The 25,207-nt window shown below is 36.8% G+C and overlaps 6 protein-coding genes across 19 annotated transcripts; 3 read left to right on the top strand and 3 right to left on the bottom strand.

The window, feature by feature from the left end:
* Positions 1 to 23: 23 nt before the first annotated feature.
* LOC111021238 (enoyl-[acyl-carrier-protein] reductase [NADH], chloroplastic) lies at positions 24 to 4,199 on the bottom strand. 2 transcript variants are annotated; one of them, XM_088121116.1, is made up of 13 exons: positions 3,977 to 4,199; positions 2,921 to 3,231; positions 2,562 to 2,671; positions 2,370 to 2,425; positions 2,203 to 2,287; positions 2,059 to 2,106; positions 1,686 to 1,760; positions 1,492 to 1,603; positions 1,316 to 1,367; positions 1,077 to 1,128; positions 915 to 972; positions 575 to 673; positions 24 to 477 (listed from the first exon to the last, which is right to left on the bottom strand). In XM_088121116.1, exons 2-13 carry the CDS (start codon positions 3,192 to 3,194, stop codon positions 323 to 325), a joined length of 1,176 nt encoding a protein of 391 aa, XP_087977242.1. In that variant the 5' UTR covers positions 3,195 to 3,231; positions 3,977 to 4,199; the 3' UTR covers positions 24 to 322. The 2 variants fall into 2 exon arrangements, with proteins under 2 accessions (XP_087977242.1, XP_087977243.1); XM_088121117.1 differs by having other exon boundaries at positions 2,921 to 3,214.
* A 1,297-nt stretch (positions 4,200 to 5,496) lies between these two features.
* On the bottom strand, positions 5,497 to 7,500 carry GATA29 (GATA transcription factor 29). 2 transcript variants are annotated; one of them, XM_022298145.2, is made up of 4 exons: positions 7,370 to 7,500; positions 6,972 to 7,148; positions 5,914 to 6,333; positions 5,497 to 5,824 (listed from the first exon to the last, which is right to left on the bottom strand). In XM_022298145.2, exons 2-4 carry the CDS (start codon positions 7,134 to 7,136, stop codon positions 5,741 to 5,743), a joined length of 669 nt encoding a protein of 222 aa, XP_022153837.1. In that variant the 5' UTR covers positions 7,137 to 7,148; positions 7,370 to 7,500; the 3' UTR covers positions 5,497 to 5,740. The 2 variants fall into 2 exon arrangements, with proteins under 2 accessions (XP_022153837.1, XP_087977262.1); XM_088121136.1 differs by lacking the exon at positions 7,370 to 7,500 and having other exon boundaries at positions 6,972 to 7,246.
* Positions 7,501 to 9,265: 1,765 nt separating this feature from the next.
* Positions 9,266 to 10,714, top strand: LOC148212623 (delta(12)-oleate desaturase). The gene has a single exon (XM_088121234.1). The coding sequence runs from the start codon at positions 9,361 to 9,363 to the stop codon at positions 10,486 to 10,488; it is 1,128 nt and encodes a 375-aa protein (XP_087977360.1). The 5' UTR covers positions 9,266 to 9,360; the 3' UTR covers positions 10,489 to 10,714.
* A 2,296-nt stretch (positions 10,715 to 13,010) lies between these two features.
* Positions 13,011 to 14,540, top strand: LOC148212622 (delta(12) acyl-lipid conjugase (11E,13E-forming)). The gene has a single exon (XM_088121206.1). It carries the CDS (start codon positions 13,137 to 13,139, stop codon positions 14,334 to 14,336), a length of 1,200 nt encoding a protein of 399 aa, XP_087977332.1. The 5' UTR covers positions 13,011 to 13,136; the 3' UTR covers positions 14,337 to 14,540.
* Positions 14,541 to 15,827: 1,287 nt separating this feature from the next.
* On the top strand, positions 15,828 to 19,613 carry LOC111021197 (uncharacterized). 10 transcript variants are annotated; one of them, XM_088120574.1, is made up of 5 exons: positions 15,828 to 17,877; positions 18,220 to 18,297; positions 18,690 to 18,790; positions 18,959 to 19,054; positions 19,238 to 19,613. In XM_088120574.1, the coding sequence occupies exon 1, from the start codon at positions 16,207 to 16,209 to the stop codon at positions 17,821 to 17,823; it is 1,617 nt and encodes a 538-aa protein (XP_087976700.1). In that variant the 5' UTR covers positions 15,828 to 16,206; the 3' UTR covers positions 17,824 to 17,877; positions 18,220 to 18,297; positions 18,690 to 18,790; positions 18,959 to 19,054; positions 19,238 to 19,613. The 10 variants fall into 10 exon arrangements, with proteins under 10 accessions (XP_087976700.1, XP_087976699.1, XP_087976703.1 ...); XM_088120573.1 differs by having other exon boundaries at positions 18,220 to 18,516; XM_088120577.1 differs by lacking the exon at positions 18,690 to 18,790 and having other exon boundaries at positions 19,248 to 19,613.
* A 319-nt stretch (positions 19,614 to 19,932) lies between these two features.
* On the bottom strand, positions 19,933 to 24,344 carry LOC111021198 (Plastid-lipid associated protein PAP / fibrillin family protein). Of its 3 annotated transcripts, none has more exons than XM_022298063.2 (11): positions 23,986 to 24,334; positions 23,836 to 23,889; positions 22,146 to 22,220; positions 21,687 to 21,806; positions 21,417 to 21,608; positions 21,198 to 21,281; positions 21,028 to 21,120; positions 20,635 to 20,688; positions 20,468 to 20,544; positions 20,274 to 20,381; positions 19,933 to 20,190 (listed from the first exon to the last, which is right to left on the bottom strand). In XM_022298063.2, exons 1-11 carry the CDS (start codon positions 24,220 to 24,222, stop codon positions 20,103 to 20,105), a joined length of 1,182 nt encoding a protein of 393 aa, XP_022153755.1. In that variant the 5' UTR covers positions 24,223 to 24,334; the 3' UTR covers positions 19,933 to 20,102. The 3 variants fall into 3 exon arrangements, 2 of the variants coding, with proteins under 2 accessions (XP_022153755.1, XP_087976704.1); XR_015789232.1 differs by having other exon boundaries at positions 20,150 to 20,190; positions 20,468 to 20,569; positions 23,986 to 24,344; XM_088120578.1 differs by lacking the exon at positions 22,146 to 22,220 and having other exon boundaries at positions 23,986 to 24,335.
* Positions 24,345 to 25,207: the final 863 nt, after the last annotated feature.

The following is a 25,207-nucleotide window of genomic DNA, read 5'->3' as shown; positions in this document are numbered from 1 at the left end:
ATCGCCGTGGAAAAGATTATAAGTGCTCGTAATTAGTCAGTAGTAATTTCATAATGTCGAAGAAATACTACTCTCAGACGTGTACTATAACAATGCCCGCATCCATACTTGGACGATTTTGAACTACCCTTATGGCGAATTCAAAGAGCAAAAATTAGAAACATAAATCCAAAATCGAGGCAGCTTGGCCGAGCTATTCTCCTATTAACGGTTCCAACAACAGGAAAAAGAGTAATGAACTAGGTAGCTGAGACAACAGCACTCTAAGGCTAAAGTTTCTAAGCCTTGGCAAGGCATCAACCAAACCAATATAAAAGGAAATCTAGTGCTTGTCTGTTGGAATATCTAGATCCTTGAATATCGGGCTATCGACTCCCACGGCCATTGCATTCAAACCATTGTCGACGTAAATAACAGCTCCAGTTATGGCAGAAGCAAGAGGCGAGGCCAAGAAGGCAGCTGTATTCCCCACCTCCTCTGTTACATCAATTAAAAAAGGAAGCATTTCAGCATGAATCAATAATAGTAATGGTGAAAAAAAGGAGCATGTCACAAGGATTGACGAAGATTTTACCAGCAGATAGTTCTTTCTGCAGAGGTGCATTGGCTGATGAATAATCAATCATCATGTCAATAAATCCAATAGCTTTTGCAGCTCGACTTCTTAATGGACCTGAAGACAACAAGATATGACTTCGAGAGATTCCATGCGGAAATTCACATATAGCGGCGGCTCGACTCTAGTTATACTTATATTATGATTCCCAGAAGACGAAACACACAATCCAACTCTAGATAAAAGGAATTTGCATGTCACCCTTCAGTCTGAAAAGACTCTTTGTACCATAACAAGATTAAGTGTTGATTTTTTTTTTTTCAGAAAAAGTGAAAATAAAAGGAAGGACAAAATATACCGGCAGATATTGTGTTGACTCTGATTTTGTATTTTCTTCCAGCTTCAAAAGCAAGTACCTATAAGAACAATAATCACATTCTAAATACAACACTCTCATCATGGTAAGAAAGAATAATTCCAGCCCCACAAGAAGAGAGCATAGGGGGAGCAAAAATCTTACTCGTGTATCGCTCTCTAAAGCAGCTTTGGCAGAACTCATGCCACCTCCATACCTGAATCATGAATTCAATCATAAAGATATAAGTGAAATTTTGGTGACACAAGCCACCGAGTAAACATAACTGTGGATGAGAGAAAACTGTAGTTTAATTGGAAATAGTTGAAAAGAAAGTAACGAGGGCAAGGCAAGCATATTTTCTTTGAGTATATGGTCGCCAAGCAATCATGTTACATACATACCCTGGAATGATCCTTTCAGAAGCTATGTATGTGAGGGATAATGAAGAACCACCTAACAAAAACCAAAATTCTCCTTTTATATTCTTTCCTTGCCTTATAATAGCTGGAAAAGGAAAGCTTGGGCTATCATGTGTGAGGAAAAAATGAAAGTCTTCGATGGAAATATTTTAGCATGCCTGGATTCATGATTGGAACGAAATGCTTCAGTAGAGAAATATAAGAGTAGCTTGATGCAGATAAAGCTGCTAGATAACCATTCCGAGATGTCTCCAACAAAGGCTTTGTTACCTATTATAAAGAGTATCTTTGTTTTAAAAAAATGAGCAAGATATGAAAGCCTATCATTGATCAAAATCTCCAAGCTATATACCTCTGGTCCATTAGCAAGGGAGTGCACAAGAATATCAATGCTGCCAAAATCTTGCTTCACAGATTCAGCAACTTCCTGCAAGATGGTTAAAAGTTAGCCAGGCCATTAAAATTGAAGCGTCCAAAGACATCACATGGGTTTGATGAGACAATGACTCAAAGACTTGATCAAACTTTGGCACGATCCATTCAAGCAACATGCTCATGCATATAAAACAAGAGATACCACATACCAGCTACTTGGCTTTTGGCATTATAAGATGCTTAATCTTGTAGCTAGTAATACTTAAAATTCACTCACATGGACAATCCACTATATTACTTAGTATAGCTTTTCAACATAGAAAGTATTGGAAGGAAAGTTATGTGTGTACCTTCACAGTCCAATTTGAAGATCCTGCATAGCGTTTGTTTGTTTTTATCTGCATGATGGGAGAAACAAACATGTTCAGCATACAGATGAAATCAGATTCAGAGCACACAATTGTTATCATATCAATTAGATACTGCTAAATTACATCTTCAGGAACATCTTCGGGGCTGTCGAAAACCGCATCTAGAGGATATACTTTTGTGATCTCCATTAGAGAACCATCGGGCAATCTGAAATATCAAACGATTCATAGTAGGGAAACAAAAATTTATTCTGGTAAAAGTATGGATTATAATAAGAAAGACATCTTACACTCGTGACTCATCAAACTTTCCACGTCGCAAGCTGGATTCAAAAATGTTCAAGGCCTGGACAATAAAAGTTCTAATACTAAACATTTTCCCAACAGAGAACCGAAAAATAATCATGTTTTCCAAGAAGTGCGCAAAAAAAAAAAAAAAAAAAAAAGAAACCACAACTATTTGAGCAAGTTAATTTACTTACAGGCACCCACGTGCCAACAAGAATTTCTGCACCAGCTGCAGCAAGAGATTTTGCAATTGCCCACCCATAGCCATTATCATCAGCTATACCAGCAATAAATGCTCTCTTGCCTGCACATAAAAATGTAGATTAGTTCAAAATTGTCATGCACTCGCTAATTTTCAAGTATGACAGGTCTTCCATTCATAAGTTACCAAAAGGAGACACTCTCCAGATAAAACCACAATCTTTTAAAGGCAAGCGAACCGAGAAGATGGTAATGAATAAAACAATGATACTAAGAAACAAAAAGGTAATTACAACATGTATCATATGTGAACCAGAAAAAATGACGAAAAATAAACTACAAGAACTCTAACCTCTTAAATCAATTGGCAGCCCAGAGACGGGCTTACTTTCATTAGCTTCAGACATTGCTTTGGTAACAGTTCTCTCAACTTTCACAGAAGATGAGACAAACTTCCGCTGGAAAAAGGGCAATGATGACAAATTGCAAGAACTCGAAAGCTTCGCCCATGATGGTGCTTTAGAACTGCCACTAAGTGTGGTTCCACATGGCTTGAAGCCTTTCCTAGAGGGCAATTGGCAGTTTCTTAGTGTTGCTATTTGAAGATTAGAAGCTGCTGCAGCCATCTTCCGGAACTGGTATCTCACTGAGGAGAATCGAGATCTGCTCAATTTTTAACCACAGGAACAAGAAAGTAATTCAAGCTTAAAATGTTAAAATAAAGTTCAATTCGAGTTCCTTGGAGGAGGAAAAAGAACATTGAAATAACTGTAAATGGAAATCTTTATTGGGGGCTGGATTCACTTTAGGATAAAAGTTAAAAGTAATCCCCTGATATCACTAATATTCAGGGTCCAAAGTGCCAAATTGCTACAAGAAACGCCAAGCAAGTTCAGTTCCGCTGACATATTAATGATCCTGATTAATTAGAACAAGACAAAACCCATATTGTTTACTTCAATATAAAAAACTCATCTCTAAACAGGAAGAAAATTTTCTTTTGGCATTGGTTTTGCTTATCTTCAACAACATATTTTCTACAAAATCATCCAGGAAGCAAAAATATTGGCATCGCCATGGTAGACAAATAGGATTTCTGAGGCAGGGTTTTAAGGAGAGCAAAATCACATTGCCCAGTTAACGAATTGGGCAAACATTTTTTGTTTTAATGAGCTAAAACAGAGAAAAGACACGCTCATAGTTTCGGACGAAGAAATATTAAAATGCATCTACACTAATTACATGCGGAAACAGAAAAATCAAGAGACTAATAAATTTTGGTTAACAAAAAACACATAGATCTGCCAGTTAAGCTTGCCCCAGAAACATAAAACAAGACTGAATCGGCAGTGAAATGGCATTGAAAAAGCAGCCCATGAGACTTAAACATAAGAGAGTAATTTCTTACAGTTTTGCGACGGAGAAGGGCAATGCAGAGAGAGGCGGGGTTTGGGTGCAGTTAAAAAGCAGGCTTCTCCGGAGAGCCAGGAAGAGGAATCAAGGGAAATAATGGGTTGTTGTTGAAAACAAGAATGGTGAAGTAGCAGCTTATAGGAGTTTCGATGATAACGATGATGGAAAGTGGAAAGGGTCGGGGCTTTGAAAATGTCGACAATCGCAAAGTAGATCGCTCGCGCATACCCTATGCTTTTATTTTTTTATTTTTTTTTTCTCTTTTTCGGAAAAAGATAATTAAGATTTTTATTTTCAAATGTTTTTTTTTTTTTTTAGAAATATTTTCAAATGATTTTACTCATGCATTGTGACTGATCAACCTATATGCCTTTGAAAATAATTGTCAGGGTCACAAATGTTTTCTTTCTTTTATTTGAAAATAAATTAATTAATTTGATTTAAAAAAAAAAGAGAGAGAGAAAAATAGCAATCGAGAATTCAAGATTTATGGGTTTTAATGGGTGTAGCATGGAAAAGTAAAAAGCTTTTGTTGTTGGATGAAATCACAAGGAAAAAATATATATAGAAAAATAAAAAGTAGAAAGTTGGACTATGAGTCTTTTTTAGTTTTGTCCATAATCTTCTGATTTTTTTCAAACCCTTATTAGAGAAAATGTAATGTAATATAAACGCTTAAAATTACAATTAATTTTTAAAATTTTAGTGGTTGTATTTGAGGTGCTTTTGGGCCTCTTTGATAATTATTTTATATGTTATTTTTTATTGTTAAAAATTAAGGTTATAAACACTATTTTTCCGTTTTATTATCTTAGTTAAAAACGTTTTTAAGATTAAAATCAAAAATTGAAAACTAAAAAATAATTTTAAAAACTTTATTTTTTAAATATTAGCTGAAAATATAAATATTTTTTTTCAAATGTGAAAAACTTGATAAATAGATGGTGAGAAAACCCATCATAATTTTAGAGAACAACATTGTTATCAAATAAATCCATAAGAGATTAGAATTGTATTTTCTAAAAGAATATAACATTACATACATAATTAATTAAACATGAAACATGAGAAATAAATAGAGGTAGCATTTAAACCTTAGAGTTACTCAACGTATGTTTTATTTTGTATTTCTTTTAGAGTTTTTAATTATGTAACTATCTTTTTGTTGCGTGAGTTCAAACTTACGACTTTTTTACTCCAAATACATACCATTAACGCGTTTAATTATGTAACTAGAGTTCTAAATTTTTCTCATTAATATCAATATAGACTGTAAATCACCCTGATTAAATAAAATAATAACAAATAGTCCGAAAATTTGATTCGAAATGTATTTTGCTCATCCACCCCATATTTTTTCTTCCTTTGTCCGCCGTTGTTTTATCAAACTTACTACTCGTTTGTGACACATCATATACTAAATTATTACTCTTAACCAATACATCATAAGCTAACATTAATGATAACTTTTTTCAAAAATAAGATATCTACAATGGACTTTTAATTCAACGGTAATAAAATCCATTTAATACAACCGAGCTTTAATAATGATGATAATAATTAAAAAGAAAAAGATGAAGGCGAAGAAATCAAATTCTTAATTAATTAAAACATAAGATTTTGAAATCTACAATATTATTTGAGAACTGACACCTAGTTCTTGACATGCATTACTTGAAAAGAACCCGAGGCATGGCCGGACGTTGAAGAAATTAAGGAGGTCCCCTAATTTTCCGATTTAGCCGCCATTAGTCGCTCGCTAGTTGTGGCTGTTTTCTGCCGTCATCGCCTCCCGATTCATCAACTCCTTCCTATACCTTATGCCGCAGGCATTGCACAGGCTCTGCATATAATTATATTATCGTTGGATTGTTAGTTTATGCTTTAATTTAATGCACATTATTATTAAAAAAAAAATTCAATTACGTATACCTTGGGACCTAGAGGGCCTTTACGCCACATGGGTGTAAAATTAGTGTTGCAATTGTAATTGGTGCACCGCTTTTCAGGTTCGTCGTGTGAGACTCGACGCAGCCGCGAAGCTTTCCGCCGGCTGCCGGAGGAAGTTTCATCTTCGTGATCATCTGTTGATCTTGAAGCGGGGTTGAGGAGTGTGTAGAGGTCGTTGCTGTTGGTTTGAAGAGGAACATTGGCCAAGTTATTTGTAGTGCTGCCATTTCCAATGCCAATATTGCCCTTCACTTGATCATGACTACCCAATGAAGTTTGATTATTTGACTTAAGAACGTAGGTTTTCAGCTCTTTTGACCATAAAATTTGGTTAGGGTTGTAATTTGCTTCACTCATCCCACCGCACGACTCCAACCCAACATTATTGTTCACCGCGGCCACCTGATTAATTCATTTATTAAACACCCTTTGAGTTTTTAGATTGAGATAATATGGTTTATTTGATTAATTAATTTGTAATGGTTCGAATTTGAACCTCACATTTGAAACTTTAATTAGGTTTGATCAAGTGGCGTTCGAGTATTTGGCATTTATAATACTAAATTAGGATTGACATGGCGTTTGAGTGCATTTAAACCTAATACCTATATTTAGTATATTTATAAAATTAAATTAGGATTTTTTTTTTTGAAAAGAAGATTAAATTAGGGTGGAAGTGGAATTAATTCGAGTAAATAATTCAAAATTAACAAAATTAAAGTTTTTGTATCATAAATATAGTAATAATGCTATTAATAACAATAAGATGGAAGGTTAATTAATATCTACAGATTACACACTTGTGATCATAAATATAGTCAAATCATCGATCAATTCAAAAAAAAAATTTGAAAAAGTCGCAGGCTAGTTTGAAATTATAAGAATAGGATTTGCAAGAGAATAATTGATACTATTATTCTTCAAATTCAAAACAATTGTTCATCAAATTGAAAAACCCAGTTATTGAGATGATTTCACAATTTGTTAAAATAAAACAAAGTCGAGACGTAAAAAGTAAAAGAGAGTATAATGTATGAAACCTGATGAGTTTGACGAAGATGATGAAGAGGTGGGGAGAATAATGGTTTATTATGATCAGTGTGATCATCAGGGTGGCCGCCATTGCCATTGGGGAAGCCAAGTCGGAGTGTCAGATCCACCTGACTTTCCGAACGAAGAAACCGACGCCATAATTGAGACTCCATATTTATTGTCTTCTGGGCGTAGGACGTAGGAAGAAAAATTAGTTAAAATGTGAGAGTATTACCACACAAACAGGCAACAGCTACCGTTCAAACATATATATGTATATATATTCTCTCGGCCTCTCATACGGGAGATATATATATATATATATATATATATATATATATATGCATATATGAATTATCACGATCATATAGAAAGAAAGAAAGAAAGAGAGAGAGAAGAGGCTCACCAAGATTGATCATTAAGTGCATGGAAAATCTTAAAAACTGATGGCTTGACAAGCTGGAAGGCTGACAATTAAAGCACAAATCGACAAACTCGTCTATCATGCCCACAGACGAAAAAGAAAATTTTCCATCATATATTCTAGACAGAAGTTCGAGTTGAATGACCAAATATTTTGTCCCCCTGGTTTGACGATTCTCGTATGGTACTGGAACAATAGAAGGCACAATGGAGAGAGAGAAGAGAAAAAGTGGACACGTTTCACATCCACGTGGAAATTACAATGGCCATTTTGATTGATGAGAGGGACAGGTTGGAATTCGATTAGATTTTGAAGTCATAAATTATAATGAAAGTTGTAACCGAAGTTACCATGGTTGAACAATTAGGCTGGATCCACTTCAAATTTCTTTTAGTTTGGCAACCTTATAATCAACATTTGTCTTTTTTCTCCATCACACACGAGATCCCTTCATTGCCCATTATATTATATATCCAAATATTATTGCTTATTTTTGCACCCTGCACTGCACCACTACTTATTATTTACCCAAACTTTAACCAGCCTATACCTTTAACGCGCATTCATTAATTATATTTCTTTGCTGCATCTATGTAATTTTAGTCTGGTTTGAATGATGTGTGTAACGTTCAACTTCAGTGAATCCATATTAGGAGAGTTTAAGATAAACATGTGGCCCAAGGCACATCTTATCGCTTTTTTATTTTGCCTCCACAATTTCTACTTTTAGCCATTTCACCTCTAAAAGATTTCACGTCAATAAAAATGTTGTTTTGAAGTATTATGTACACACAAGATGTTTTGATCCCTACTTTTATTACCAATTCTTCCCTCGTATAGTTGTTTATTCGTCCACTTTTCTACTGTTACCTCCTCTTATTGGAACTACCTGTCCAAGAATTAGTCTCTTCCCACGTTTTCATAGTAGTTCAATACTATTTACTTTAAACTTAAACTTCCAAAATTTGATTTCACCGATCATACCAATACAAATATTGTAGTATACATATAACAATTAACACATTTTTCTCTCCCTTACTAATGTGAAACTATACTACTAATTTTATTAAAAAGCATCAAAGTTAAAAAATATATAGAAAAAAGCTTTAAATTTTGAAAATAGCTGGGAGATAGAATAATTCATAATTCAAAGAGCAAAATTTGAGCTTAGTTTAGTTCAAGTGATAGAGGTGAATGGTAAGTACGTGCCAAGGCCATGCAGTGGAGTAAGAAACGGGCTCACTGTATCCTCGACGAGTGTCCGGTGTGCTTCCAATACCAACATAAAAAAGCTTCCGGATGAGATGGTTTCCACTTGCCACGCTCCACACTCAACCCTTCTTGCTCCGGTCCACAGTTTAAACAATTTACAATCTGCCTCTCCTTGAAAACCAGAAAATATTTGGCTCCTCGTGGTCGATGTTGAAATCTATCTTATCCTTACTACCATTTGATAACTAAAAGACGAAAATTAAAAATCAAAGATTTCTTTTTTAGAATTTTAACTGTCGATTTTTTCAATTTTAGTCGTACAGAGATAGGCTCCCACCGATTAATTATTGAAAAATTTTACATGATTAGATGTACAGGATGAAACTATAAATATACTTCGAATTATGGAAAATACTTGATTGATTGGCCCCTAAATAAGATTGGTCATCACCAATAAAAATTACTGGAACCCAAGTATTTTCCTTTCAAATTTGTATTGGGTAACTATTGGAAACAATAAATACGGATCCAACGAGGAGACAAGTCATATTAAACAAAATTTCCACCCATTCGTCGTATTACCATTTAGGTGGCATTACCAAATCCATGGTGGGTCCCTTCTCCTCCACGTGACCCATGAGACCTGCCTTTAAAATAACAATCTCCCTGTGTACCCCTACTGCCCCAGGGCTCAAGCACCTCAGTTGCAGTTGGGCTAAGTAATTTTAGTTTTTGAATCCAAAGCAAAGCAAAAGAGAAAAATGGGAGTTGGAAAAAGAATGGACAAGGCCGTTGATGCTCGAGCTCCACACGCCAAGCCTCCCTTCACTCTCAGCCAAATCAAGAAAGCCGTTCCTCCCCACTGCTTCGACCGCTCTCTTCTCCGTTCCTTCTCTTACTTGCTTTCCGACCTCTGCTTTGTGTCTCTGTTCTTCTACCTCGCGATTGCGTGCTTCCCCCTTCTCCCCCACCCTCTTGAGTACATTTCATGGCCAATTTACTGGATCTTCCAAGGCTGCACCCTCACTGGGGTCTGGGTCATCGCCCACGAGTGCGGCCACCACGCCTTCAGCGACTACCAATTGGTCGACGACATCGTTGGCCTAATCTTCCACTCTGCCCTCCTCGTCCCCTACTTCTCCTGGAAGTACAGCCACCGCCGCCACCACTCCAACACCGGCTCCCTCGAGCGGGACGAGGTGTTCGTGCCCAGACACAAATCCAAAATCCCCTGGTACATCAAGTACTTCAACAACCCACCAGGCAGGCTAATTTCTCTCCTAGCAACGCTTACTCTGGGCTGGCCCTTGTACTTGACCTTCAACGTCTCCGGCCGTCCCTACGACCGATTCGCCTGCCACTACGACCCCTACGGCCCCATTTTCACCAAACGGGAATGGCTTCAGATTTACATCTCGGATGCAGGGATCATCAGCATGGCTTTCGTGCTCTACCGAATTGCGGTGGCGAAAGGGGCGCTTTGGGTGATGCGGATCTACGGAGTGCCGTTGGTGATAGTGAACGGGTTCTTGGTTCTGATCACGTACTTGCAGCACACGCACCCTGCGCTGCCGCACTACGAGTCGTCGGAATGGGATTGGCTGAGAGGGGCGCTGGCGACTGTGGACAGAGACTACGGGGTGCTGAACAGAGTGTTCCACAACATAACGGACACGCACGTGGTTCACCATTTGTTCTCGACGATGCCGCATTACAACGCGAGGGAGGCGACGGAAGCGGTGAAGCCAATACTGGGGGAGTATTACCGGTTGGATCGGACCCCTGTTTTCAAGGCCATGTGGAGGGAGGCCAGAGAGTGTGTTTATGTTGAGCCTGATGACGATCCTAATTCTGTTAGAGGAGTCGTTTGGTACCGCAACAAGATCTGAATCTGACTCCTCAACAAAAAAAAAAAATGAGGAACATTCAAAATTGATCGTGGTGGGAGTTGGCAGTGTTCTTTGTCAATTTTTCATTTTTCATTTCGTCTTTTAAGGTCTGTCTGTGTTGGGCTTCATAGGATGAACCTTTAATTTTCCCACTTAATTAGTGCGTCTGTTGGTAAATTTCCTCGTGAGGTCACTTTTAATGCAAATAAGTTACTATATTATGCAACTCTCTACCATCAAAAACGAAAAAAATAAAACAGAGAGTAAGCTTGACTTTTTCCTTCCTTTGGGGGGCAAAAAGAAAAATATACATATATATATTCACACAGTAAGCTTGAACTCCAATGTGCATATAAATTACATAGAGTGATTATAAATAAATTCATTTATAAATTTGTTATTTCAAAATTAAAAATAAAAGTTTGTACCTAAATTAAGGTTAAATTTTAAGGTAATTTGTGTCGGTTGTTTAATAAATCTGTGAACTTTTAATTTTATGTCTAATATGTTCCCGTAAATTTTTTATCAGATCTTTAAATTTTTTATTTCAGGTCTAACTAAATCTTAAATTTTTCTATCTAATATATAAGTTCCTGACTTATCTGGATAGTTTCTTTTCAACTCCTAAACCTTTTTGCCACAAAGCTAAATGATAAAGAGTCATATTAGACACAAATTTCAATATTTGAATTTTAAAAAATATCTAATAGCTTCTCTATCTACTAGACATAAAATTAAAAGTTCATAGATCACGATACACCTTTAAAGTTTAAAGACTTATCAAACACACAATTAAAAGTATATAAGGATCTATATTACATATAATTATGGGAAGTAAACTTTTAATTTTACTTGTTATAATACATTAAAATTTAAAATAAAACATTAAAAAAAACTTGCAATATAGCTTTTTCTTATCTATAAATTTATGCTCAAATTTGTTATAGATTTAAATATAAATGGTGAGTAGTAATCTTTTTCTTCACTCACTTTATCTTTCATGTAATCTACTTTATACATAAATAGGACTTCAAGGAGAGAAACTTTCATATACTATATTTTGTTTTTCAATTTACCTATAATTTTTTTCTTCAATTAAATATATATTCTTTTTGCTTATTGATATACTTTATTTGTTATATTACTGGAAGAATTGCTAACACTAATATACCTTTATTTATTTATTTATTTATTTATATATATATATATATGTATATATATTTGATTTGATATACATAACCTGAGTCATATATACCATTATTAATAATTAATAATATTAATATATCTGATATGTTATATTAGTGAATGAATCAATAATAAATTCTTGATACAGCGTAATTATAAGAAGAGTAAAATTGAAATATTAAAAATAAAATTAATTTTTTTTTTGTCATATTTGCAAAATTCAAAAGTTGTTGCTATATTTGCATATATTTTAGCTACCCAGTTACAATATTTTTCTAAAATTAGATGTGCTTTGAAGTATAGAATAATAGGAATTTTATTAATATGTAATAAAAGCAATAAATGAAATGTTATATTTTTCTGCATGGTTACTAGTTCTGTGTTTTTGTACATGATCGATTATGTGTCATTTAAGTTACAAGTTGCAATATAAAAATGTAAAAAGTTGTATAAATTTAGGGCGTTGGTTGTATAATATTCAGTGATCCACAATTTATCCTGAAAATTTAAGAATAGACCTTAATTAGCATGCAATTCAAGAGAACATTCCAATAACGAAGAATTCTATGCATTAATTTTTACAAGTTCCCATAGTAATTATTGACAAAAGAGTTTGAATAAATTTAAGAGAGAAAACAATGGTACGGTACAAAAGATAAAAAATAAAAAAAAAGGAAAACCGCTTATTTTATGAAAAGGAAAAAAGAATGAAAATGGTCCAAATTAGAAAAGGAAAATATATGGACTCAAATCTGCCTATACTATTTTCTCGACACATCTATACATGACTCATGAGTCGGCGAACTCTCCTGTTAATTGTCATGCACACATTAAACCTCTTGTGTTAATATCTTGAACTCACATATGACATTGACAAGTCGATATAAAATCTCTTAAGTTTTGGTTAAAACATAGAATAATAACATGAAAAAAGAAAAATTGTGGTGTGAGATACAATATATATAGATGTAAGAATAATGTGGAGATGAATTATTACAGAAGAGAACATAAAATGCTGTGGCTAGCTTTGTGTAAGGTAATAGACGACGTGTAGAATTGCATGCATATAGGGAGGCATAAAAGAAATGGTTGTACATACACGCGTAAAATATCACTACCATCTGGAATGTGCAAATTAAATATATTCCGTGTGCAGCGCAAACTGACAACCCCAAGATCCCAAAACGGAACCACCCTCTCTTTGTCTGCCTGTCTACAGGCTTCTGTGTTTCATCCCCACACACATTAATAACACCATTCTTGACAAGTGTTTGGTTCACTTGTTACACCCTACACCTCCATTTCCTCTACAAATGTCGTAATATCTTCCCTTCCCCATGTCTCTGTGTGCGTGCGTACGTGTTATTTTATTATATATATGTGGGTGGGTGCGTTCTCGTTTTCTGGGGTAGAGGAATAAATTAGCTTCTTTTTTTAAGTGAGTGAAGGGAGATCTGGAGGCAATGGGGGGCAGAGGAGCTATTGGAGTAGTGAGGAACGGTGGCGGCCCAAAAAAGAAAATGGGGCCGGGGCAGGGGCTGGGGCCGGGGGAGCGCATTACACATGCCAGGCCTCCCTTCAGCATCAGCCAGATCAAGAAGGCCATTCCCCCCCACTGCTTTCAGCGATCCCTCCGCCGCTCTTTTTCCTACCTTCTTTCCGACATTGCCCTCGTCTCTGCCTTTTATTACGTTGCCGACACCTACTTCCACCGCCTGCCCCACCCCCTACTCCACTACCTGGCCTGGCCCGTTTACTGGTTCTGTCAGGGCGCCGTACTCACCGGCATGTGGGGCATCGCTCACGACTGCGGCCACCACGCCTTCAGCGACTACCAATTGGTAGACGACGTGGTTGGGTTCCTCATCCACTCTTTGGTTTTTGTCCCTTACTTCTCCTTCAAGATCAGCCACCGCCGCCACCACTCCAACACCTCATCCGTGGACCGGGACGAGGTGTTCGTCCCCAAGCCGAAGGCCAAAATGCCCTGGTACTTCAAGTACTTGACAAACCCGCCCGCCAGGGTCTTCATTATTTTTATCACGCTCACTCTCGGGTGGCCAATGTACCTGACCTTCAACATCTCCGGCCGGTACTACGGCCGGTTCACCAGCCACTTCGACCCGAACAGCCCCATATTCAGCCCAAAGGAGCGCGTTCTCGTTCATATCTCCAACGCTGGGCTTGTGGCGACCGGGTATTTGCTGTACAGGATCGCAATGGCGAAGGGGGTGGGGTGGTTGATCCGCTTGTACGGAGTGCCGCTGATCGTTTTAAACGCGTGCGTAGTTCTGATCACAGCGCTGCAGCACACCCACCCTTCGTTCCCGTATTACGACTCGACGGAATGGGATTGGCTGAGAGGGAATCTGGTGACGGTGGACAGAGATTACGGGCCTATAATGAATAGAGTGTTTCATCACATAACGGACACGCACGTGGTTCACCATTTGTTTCCTTCGATGCCGCACTACAACGGGAAAGAGGCGACGGTTGCAGCAAAGCGAATACTGGGAGAGTACTACCAGTTTGATGGGACCCCAATTTGGAAGGCGGCCTGGAGGGAATTCAGAGAGTGCGTTTATGTAGAGCCAGACGAAGACGATGGGGCCACTTCCGGCTCCAGTAGTAAGGGTGTTTTCTGGTACCACAACAAGCTCTGAATTCAATAATATCCTCTTTCACCTCTCTTTTTCATACTTCATTTGTTCCACGTATTTAATTAGGTGTCAATCACTGCTACATAGAGCAAATCAATATGATGAAAAAATAAAATAAATAAATGAATGAGTCTGGAGGTTGTGCGGTGTATGCGATACTTTCAACTAAAACTAATAAACTTCCTCCTCTTCTTAGTGTTTTGTAAATGGTGAAGTTGCTAATTAAGTTAGATTGTATAAAAATATGCAACCAAATTTCACCTACTCAACAAAATTAAAAAAATAAAAATAAATAAAATTTACTAGTCAACGAATTGCAAATTTTTACTTTTAGAGTTCTCCACCTTAGAGCATCAATGAAAATAGATGCTTTTTTGTAATTGCTATTAGAGAATATCAATCTATCATCATTAAATGTTTAATGGTTAAAAAAAAAATGTTGTACGTCTCTCTTATCATTATCGCATTGTAATCTGTTCCTCTCAAATTGATTCCCCGCACATTCACCCATTCCTCAAAAATTCAAATTCTCTATTTAAAGTTAATTGAATATATATATATATATATATATATATAATATAATATAATAATTATATTCATTTAGGAATAATATAATAATTATTGTTATTTTAAAATAATAATAACGACAAATAGTGCCCTATACTACTTACATGCGTAAATCTCTCATTAAATACAATATCATGGTGTACATTTATTAAGGAAGAAAAAAAATAAAATTACTAAAAGTTTAAAATTGTTTCATTTATTATTTGACAAATACTTGGTATCACCGTTCAATTTTTGACAAACAGGGAGAGAAATAGAGGAAAAAAAAGATTAATATGATAATTAAGATAGATAAATGATGGATTCATCTGAATATTATTCTAAGCTGGCCTGACCTAATAATGACAGTAAGAAAATATTGGTTTTGAAATTTTAATTCAAAATAAATTAAAGTGAGTAATTTGTATTTTCACCACGATTCATTTTCTTAGGGTGATCATTGTTCCATCTTTATCATTGACTTGTAATTAAAAATAAATAAATAATAACTAAACCATTCACCATCCAGTCACAAAGATCATTGATCATCCAAATCTTCATGGAAAAATACATGGTATAAGTGATCGTGAAGTTCTATTCCTACCACCAATCTATAAAATTAGAAACGAACATATATATTTGATGAATTATTTTTATTTTTTTGAGAAAGGATATTTGAGGAAGTTAATAATAGATTAGATCATTAATCAAATTATTGTTGGGCTTGGGCTTATATTGTGTTAGATCTTAGGTGGAACTGGCCCAATGATGATACTGGTGGTGGTTTTGAAAGGGAAAGTTGAGTGGAGATTTGTAATTTTGCCCATAATAAATTCTGATTCTTTACGGGAATCGTGTGACACATGTCATGACGAAGTTCAATCTGATGACTAAATCATCTACCGTTCATCCGTCGTCTTCCCTACTATAAATAAGCTTCAAGGGGCGCCCGGACCGACCGTAAACGGCTTCTCAAGAAATCAAAATTCCCTGGAGATCAGATTTCCCAAATTAAAGGGAGACACGGAGAGAAAAAATTGTGGTTGAAATACTTCTTTCTCTCGAAAAATACTTCCCAAGTTCTAAGGATTTTCTAGACTTTTCATCTTGAATCTTCTCTGAGGAAGACGGGGTTCTTAGGGTTAATTCGTTGCGAATATTTTCATACTTGTTTCAGGTTTGCGATTAGGGCATATAAATTCTCGATCTGGTTGCCGATTTTTTATGATCTGGAAACCAACACGGAGAAATTATCGACCGATCTTTAATTCTTAATTCTTAGGGTTTTATTTCTTTTGCTAAGTCTTCGATTCGATATTGTTGTACCATGAACGATCAGAATCCGATGATTAATCAAGCTCAAATGATTAGTATGAGCCATCCGCAGATGGCAAACCAGCCTCATGTAATCAATCAGTCTCAAGTTATGAGCCAGCCTCAGTCTCAAGTTATGAATCAGCCGCAGGTGATTAACCAACCTCAATTTCTCAGCCAAAGCCAGCTAATGATCCATCCTCAGATAATGTCTCAGTCGCAGGCCATCAATCAGCCAAATCTTTTGCCGCAACCTCAGGCTATGCAGCAGTCCCAGATGATCATGAATCAGTCTCAGCCGCCTATGATGAGTGGAAACTACAAGGTATGGGCACGCCCGCAGCTCCCCTTGGATCCTAACAAGAAGTATCGCAACTTCTCGAAGCCTAACTATGGAAACATGAAGCAACCGAGGTCAGGGCGAGGCAATTGGAAGGGAAAGGGCGTTAGTGACAAAAGGATAAACAATAGGAGAACGGATAAACTCTTACCGGGTTCCATAAGTGGTGGAAATAACGCTGGAGGATATCAACCTCCAAGTCTTCACGAGTTGCAGTCTCAAAATCGTATTAAGGCTCGAAAATTTTACTCAAAAAAGAAATTTAGTAATAGGTTCGCGCCTTATGCGCCACGGAATACTACGTCTTTTATAATTCGTGCCAAGAAGTTCGGTGGAATAGCTTCACTTGTGTCTCCTTGTCCCGTAACACCAGCTGTGCTTCCTACTCCTATGTTCTCCCCTTCGAGGGAGGCTTTGGGTGATATGGCCAAGGAGGAGTGGGGCGTTGATGGCTATGGATCAATGAAAGGGTTGATAAGGCTCAGAGGGTCTGAGAACAAGGCGGAAGTGCATGAGGATGAAGAAGAGGAAGGCAGTGGTGGGTCGAGTGATAGTGATGTGGAGGAGCATCTGGAGGTAGAACGCAGATTGGACCATGACTTGAGCCGATTTGAAATGATATACCAGAACTATGGAGTTGAGTATAATAACTGTTTGGAGAATAGGGTCGATGATCAGGATAGCCATATAGCTCAGTTAGAGGAGGAGAACTTGACACTGAAAGAGAGGCTTTTCCTTATGGAGAGAGAGATTGGTGATTTGAGGAGGAAGTTGCAACTTCTTGAGGGGCAAAACCCAGCTATTGACGATGTGAATGAGGAGGTAGTGGAGAACGTATCTGAGAATGAAAGTGATGGAGGGTTGGAGATGGAGTATGCATCTGAGATTAGAGCAAACCAAGATGTTGATGTTGACGACGAAGAAGCGTTAGATATTGAGGGTGGGGAGAAATGTGCTGGGGAATCTGTTACGGGAGGGAGAATGGTTGAAGAGAAATGCACGGTGAAGAATGAAATGGTGAAGGAATCAGATGAACTGATTCTGGAGGACAATGTTGCAAAATATGAAGAAATAGAAATGAAGAGTGAATTTGTATCGGGAAAGGTAAATGAATGCGAGGATATGGATGAAAATTTGGGTAGTACTTTGCACTTGGATTCAGGGTTTGGAAAAGAAGCCACGGTCAATGATGAAGAGCAGAGAAGAGTTGTACCAGTAAACGTAGTTGCAGATGTAAAGGATTCAGACTGTGGAGAATCAAACGAGGATGTATCAGGAAACGACTGTTAATGATAGGCCAACTTCGAGAGAAGTGCTTGGATAAGTGATTAATTTTGTGTAAATGTGAGCCACTTCTCTGAAGAGGCATTTTCATGGAATTCTATTGTTGCCGTTATCTTCTGCAGCTTCTGGTTATATACTTCTGACTAATATTTTCTTTAAAGTCTTTGTTTCTCGTTGGAAACGGCTGATGTTTCTTGATCAAGTTTTCTTCTTGTTTAGCTTAACTCTTAATGCTTTTGAGTCAGATTCTAGGTTATGTTTTTGTTTCTTTTTCCTTTTTCTTTTGGTGTAATATATTCAGTGGTTAATGTGATGATTCACTTTGCTGAAGATGCCAGTTTGCGATTTATCTCTTTCTTTATTAAATTTATGAACTACGTCTTAGCATTTTTCTGGTGTCAGGTTATCAAAGAATCGGTGAACTTTATGGTGCGTCAATCACGATGCAGTGGTCTGTGGTGTGCATACAATTTTCTTAATGTAATTGCCATACTTGTTCTTTATCTGTTTTGGAATAATCTAAATCAAATGCATTTTTAAACTAACTGTGTAGTTGTATTTTTATTTTGGTTATGTAATGAATTATGCACTAGTCTTCTCATAGTTTTCCTTTCTATGATTGTGGTTTTAACTCTAACATTCATCAAAACAAGCGGGTTGCAGTCATCTGGTAAAGGATACCTGAAATGTGGAAATCAGGTGCAGATCACCCAACTTCTTAAGTTGGTTTCTCCTATCATCTTAGTCTCTGCTAACTCTGATTCTTGAAGTGTCTTTCAGATCTCACTTCTTGAGATTTGCAATTCTTGTGCTAATGGTAATTTGCCCACTTCGGTTCCGTGTATTTGACATATCCTTATTTCCTCGAGCAGTTAGTGGAAGTTTTAGTGTGCATCCCAGGAAGAATATTGTGAACTGTTTTGTGCCTTTCCATCATCAGTTATTTTGACAGTCATCTTTATCATTTCTACGAGTGAGTTATTTATCTGTTTTTTCACGCTAAGACTTCGGGTATAACCCTTTGCTTTTATTGGCCTTCATATGTGCTCTAGATTCTGAGGCTTTATTGTTGCTATCAATTTGTCGATATCAATAAAATTAGTACTAACAGTTCCTATGTTCTTGAAAACTTGGTTTCCAGTGGCTGAACGGGATGTTTAGAAATAACGATTGAAAGGTATAAGACGCAAGATTTGCGTGCATGATGCGTTTGCTGTCTGGAAAATGAGCTGTAGCTGTAAGTTTTCTGATGTAGTTGCTTGGTTGGAAATACTGCCATGGAATTTTTTTTTTTTTTTTTTTTTTTTTTTTTTTTTTTTTTTTTTTACCGTTTCCTACAGTTCTTAGCTTGATAGTTGGTAACGAGCTGAATGGCGTTGAAAAAGTCATAATGTTTTATTTTCTTGATGTAATACGATAGGCCTTTTCAGATCTCACGGGCGTTGGACACCGGTGATTCAAGTCCTCTTCTGGTGGATTTGTCCACAACATCCAAGATGATATAGAGGTGCTTGACCCCATAGTCATCCCTAGTTTATGTAGTTTTTGGTTGTGATAGGCTTTGCCAGCTGCGCAAGTGAAAAGCGGCTTAGGCATGGTAAATAAGCTGGTGGTGTGAGGATGGATATTTTCTCATCTGCAGTGTTTTTCAGTAGCACGTGAACTCAAACTTTATTTCGAGTCCCCTTCTTTGCTGATATGAACGTTTGTTTCGGTAGATTTAAGCCTTCCTTCAGGTACTTGCATTTGTAAATTGTGAATAGTGAAAACTATTTCATTTGGCTATTTTTGATGCAGTGAGTGCGCGAGCAATTCTTTCTCTGCTTTCGAGTTTCAATTAATCTGTAATTGTTTAATCAAAGCTGCATGCCAACTCTTTTCGAACACGTGAATTATTTCTCCAATTTTCTGCATTAAAGCCAACCTCATTGTGAAGAAAGTCGACCTATGTAGATGGGGAAAAATGGAATACCATCAAGAGGAATGAATGATTCAACAGAAACAAAACTCAATCTTGGTAACGGGATTCACAAATTTAAGATTATTTCTTCTCATGGGCTTCACAAATTAAAGATGATTTTCATATTACTTAAAACTAAACAATAAACCTGAAGGTATATAAATAGTATTTATTGAATCGTTGGAGGGATATGATTATCGTGGTATGCCTACAATTTCTTGAATATGAACATGAATATATATTGTGAAGACGCCAAGGGCATCTCTTACTGATACTGCTATACATGGGTTTTTCAGCTGGAGCATCCTCTTTTAAACAAATTTTCCTACATCTGCTTTGGTTCGCCGACCCTTAGATGAACAAATAAGATGTTATTGTAACCTCGAGTAATTCTTATCTTCCCGTCATTGTATCTGGAACATAATCAGGCAAGTAAGTCGGATTGTGTAAAAGCCACCGTTGAATAAAAGAGCAGCAAAAACTGGAGATATCTTACAGAAGTTGGAGCTTGAACCGGCTCTCCATTTCCACGGGATATCCAAATGGGCCTCCAATAATTGCAGCATCATCCATGGTAACATCGTATGTGTTGTCTTCAGATTGCCTGCCTCAGAGCAAACGCATGTCTAAAAAAAATTCTTGGGATTCTTGCAGTTCAATAGAAAGAACAATAATGGAAGAGAGACTTACACAAAAGTACCAGTCATGGAAAATATCAGTCCTAGCAGCATATCCACTCGAAACTTCATTTGTCCATTCTTGATAATCTGTCAGGGTAATATACATGCGACTCTGTGAGAGTAGTAAATGGTAAAAATTAGTTCACTTTATAACTAAAGGTTAATAAAGCATTCTACCTGCATCCCCATGAGACCATTTGCAGCATTCTCTATCCAACTATCTGTTTCCATCTGCAATTTACAGGAATTGGATAATTAGCTTTGTTTTCTGAAATGGTAACATTCGAAACCTGAACTATTCCGATTCAAAAAATGAAATTCAGAAGTGAAAAAGATGGAGTAAGTGGAGCGGACAGGGACAAACTTGAAAGAGACAATGACCTATTGATACTCATATGAAGTTTTTGAACCAGAACTATTACTCCTCGACATCTCATGCACACTGTTTAATGGATAATGTCTAATTCAAATATTCCACTGTCAACATTCCACCACTATTTTCTTTAATTGATAATTTTCTAACCCATTTTCTTCTGTACAGAATACGAAAATATAAAAACCATAGACTACCTGTGAACTCCATAACATCTTCCAGTCTCCCTCGAGAAGCTCCTTTTCAAATTTGTTATCATTCTGATTTTTAGAGATAAGCTTCTCAATGGCCTGTAGTAGGTTCAAGTACTCGAGAGATTAGCCAGAGGAGAATATAATGAAGTTGTGCAGTTTTCAAGCAGTCTTACCTCTTCAACTCCTTTACCAGTAGAAATTGCTACCAGCAAGTTTTGCCTTGCTTCCGTTTTCTTTTGCAACACAAATGTGGTTCCCTACACTATTACAATGGTTCTGTATGATTAGCAACTGCCCAATCAACCCCAGTAGAAGTGTAAAATATGTTGAAGGTAATCTTAAATGGCCAGACCTAACATTTGATAACTGGGGAAAGTGAAGAACTAATTTACCTTGTTTCCTCTTGAGATGCGGAGGTTTCCGGAGGGAGATAAATATGTGGTGTCCAACCAGCCCTTTGCTTCATCTCCAAGAAGTCTAAATGGTACAGGATATGGAACCTTAAAAGGCAAAAACTTCAAAGAAAATGCTGCTCGGTCAAATTGGAAAAGGATGCGTTTGCCGTCTTTGACTGATGCAGCCGCCTAACAGGGGAGAATAGCCTTAGATATGCGAAGTACTTGAGATTGATAAACCGATTTTCAGAATATGTATCAACATACCTCTACTTTCAGCTCTCCGATTGCATCGGAGAATTTAACAATGTTGGAGACACGTTGGTCGTTTGTCTGTAGATATATCTCTTGAAACACGCTGAAGAAATCAACTCCAACAAACGTTCTCTGAAGGAGAAGATCCATTAATTTTTACCACCTTTTGTCCATATCAGTGCTTCAGTGTGTTAAATATCAAACTGATTATATCTTCATTCCTCGCTGTCTTATCAGAATTTACACTTAATTGCTAACAAATGGTTCCTACGATAAGGCAACAGAATTTTTTCATACAGGCAACTTCTTCACCTCATTATAATTAAAATACATGAATGAGGTTGATATTCATAATCTAACTTCTGAACTATGATTCGACCGTAAAACCAGTTAAGGTACAAGATTATAATATTATGAGAAAGCCACTTGCTACTGTTCGACTGCAGGTTATGTCAAGAATTGAAATTAAACCTGTATTATGGATGCTGTTCCAGGTCGAGTCGTAAACACTAACTGCCAACGTCCTTCAATTAAACTAGACTTTGTCTGCAGGCATTGAAAGAAGTGAGGATTACAAAGGGCAAAACTCGTAAAATAGACGCAGGTTATCTTCCTTAATTGTGATTCATATTGTAGATATAATATTAAGGATGAATTTCCAAGCCTCTATATAATGGACAGAAACAAATCAAGAATGTTTCTGGATTACCATATAATGTTATAATAACAAGTTGCTGTACTGGCATTGACTAATCAAAACAGGACTTTGGTGCAGACCGATTTCTCAAGAAGACTGTGCGGCTGCCAAACTAATAACTTGTTGAACTAAACCCATTGTATGCTAACCAGAGAAAGTAATCAAGAACACCGAGGATTGTAGTGGTTCAGAAATCATAGGTACTCCTACATTCACTAAGAAAGTCAATTCCTTTCTATATCAGAGCTCAAACGAGAGCATATAAAATAGAGTGAGAGGTAGTCAGTCACCCAGCGCTTCTATCTGTAGTTCCCCTGCTCCTCTCATGATATGTTCAATTTTTAGTTTGTATTACACTTTAATTGTAAAAATACACCTTAACTTGATAATAAGAGCCTTACCTCCGGTTCTAGCTGGATTTAGACCTTCCTTTCCTTCTATTCTTATGATTCCTCTTAGCTGGTCTTCTCCTAACGCTCAAACTTTCACCGTTTCCCTTACTCTTTTCAATTTTCATTTCTGGATTTCTAATTCAAGAGCATCCAGGGGCTTATTATGCCTTAAGTGAAGGTCTTCCACAATGACAGATTTAGCTTCCATAGAAGATATGGCAGTGAATTAACGGAATGATGGTGTGGTTTTCATCACTTGTTTTCTCACAGGCATTAGCTAAACGAAGTTTATCCAACTTACCCCAAATTATGGCCTGTCTACTTCATCTGTCCACTTGCCTCAGTTTGATGAACTAACAAACTTGCATGATCAAACCGATCGAAGTAGTCAAGAATACCAAGCAACCATAGTTCCAAATACCATGTATAGGTATTAATACATCCACCATGAAAGCCAGTTCCTCTCTACTGCACAGCTCAAGAGAGAAGAAGATACAGAATTGGAGAAAAATAGTCACTCATCCTAACCATCAACCGGCAGTTCCAATTTTAAGCCTGCAAACCAACTGGTTTTTGAATACCATCGAGTATAAAAACAATACTTGCCCCCCACACCGGTCAGCTGAAACTCCACTTTTTGATGTGGTTCATTTTTAGCAGCTTAAAATATAAGTGGGATCACTCATCTATAAAATGCAATAGAAATGGACCAATACAGACAAATTATATCAAAAAGTGAGAAGGAGCTCTTGCTGACCAGTGTGTAGGGCAATACTATTCCTAGTGTAATGCACTTAACCAGAATACAACAAACAAAATTATACGGGCAAGAAACTAACAGAACAAGGCTAAAAGAATGAGCCACCCACTGGCTCTTACGGAGACTATTTTCCGGAAGGTTGTCGGGTCGTATTTCCAGTATTTTCCCAAGAAAGTAAGAAAAGTTTGTGGTGGACATTATTTCAAACAGTTGGCGAACTTATCTACCAATGTTTCAAGAGATTAGTTAGCACTAGCAGTGTGGTGAATGAGAAGACTGTTAAGAAGTGATAGGGAAAGGCAACCGGATTACCGGATCTCGCACGCCTTCCAAATCTTCTAGAACATTCACGGCCCGCTCAACACTCTACAGAAATCAGAGTAAAAGAAGTTCGAACCTCCGAATTTGGATTGAAATAAACACAAGAAGACAAAGAATAAAGAAATAGGCGAAACATATTACGGTGAGCTGGTGAGAAGAAACAGAACGACCTCGGCCTTGGACACCAATGAGAGCCTCAACGAGCGAATTTTCAGGTTCAGAAAACGAGACGACTTCTTTCTGCTGCTCATCGACGAGAGAAGATTGACACCGAAGAGGAATGTTTCTGTGGTGGCGATGGTACCGTGTGAGCGAAGGCAGAGACGCAGTTTGGGGGCTGAAAAATGGGGGGCGGAGGGCATTAGCTTTAAGAGCCATGATAGGGCCTGGGTTGCGATTTGGGACAGAGAACACAGAGCTGAATTGCCGCCGGCGCCGGCGCCGAGATGCTTTTGGTTATCTTTCGAGAACTGGCTGTGTGGTATTGGTGGCAGTTTAAGCGAGGGAGAAAGCTGAGGTGGTTCAATTGTTTTCAGACACGTGGACCAATTAAGCTAGGATGATTTTTCAATGCTTTTTTTTTTTTTTTTTGTCTTTTTTGCTTTGGAAGAGAAAAATTGAGGGCACAAATTTCTTACCTGATATCATGTAGGGTTATGTTTTCTAATTGATTTTAATAATAAATTTGGGAACGAGCATAGCTTAACTTGTTTTAACATTTTATTATATAAAATTAAAACGCAAAAATTTGGTTAACTCATTTTAGTAAATTTGATATGACAATTTCACTTTTTGTTTTTCATTTTTCATTTTTAATTTTAAAAAACCGTGTTATTAGATAATTTAATTTCTTAATGCTCTATCTTTTAGTTTTGATTTTATTTTTAAAAAAGCTTTTTAATTTTTAATAAAAAGTCATTTTCTAACACTATTTTTCTCTTTATTTAACCATATTCTCTCTAATATGGCTCTTTTACTCTCTCCTACATTTTACCTATTTTTTTCTTCTGACATAATCTGATCTTTCTCCAAACTTTCTCTTTTCAACTTTCTTTTCTCTAAATTTTACTTTTTCTCTTAAGAACTTTTTCACTCTCTTTTAAGTTTTAACTTCGTCCTGTCTTTTTTTTTTTTTTAAAATAATTTTTTCTTGTCGTTTCATCTATCTTTTCACTCCAAATCTTTCTTTCTCGTCAAAACACATATTAAATTTATGCTTTGCACTAAAATTTTGTAAAAAAATTAATAGTGGGTAGCATAAAATGAGTAGAGAAGTATTTATTCATCTTTTCTTTCTTACATATATTCTCTTTCTAAAATTTATCACTTAGAAAATTGAAGTATTTATTAGAGCTCTAAGTTG

The sequence above is a fragment of the Momordica charantia genome, assembly GCF_013281855.1.
Source record: "Momordica charantia cultivar OHB3-1 chromosome 2 unlocalized genomic scaffold, Mcharantia_2.0 BLBB01000002.1, whole genome shotgun sequence".
Lineage (NCBI taxonomy): Eukaryota > Viridiplantae > Streptophyta > Magnoliopsida > Cucurbitales > Cucurbitaceae > Momordica > Momordica charantia.
This window is presented reverse-complemented; position numbering and strand designations above follow the sequence as displayed.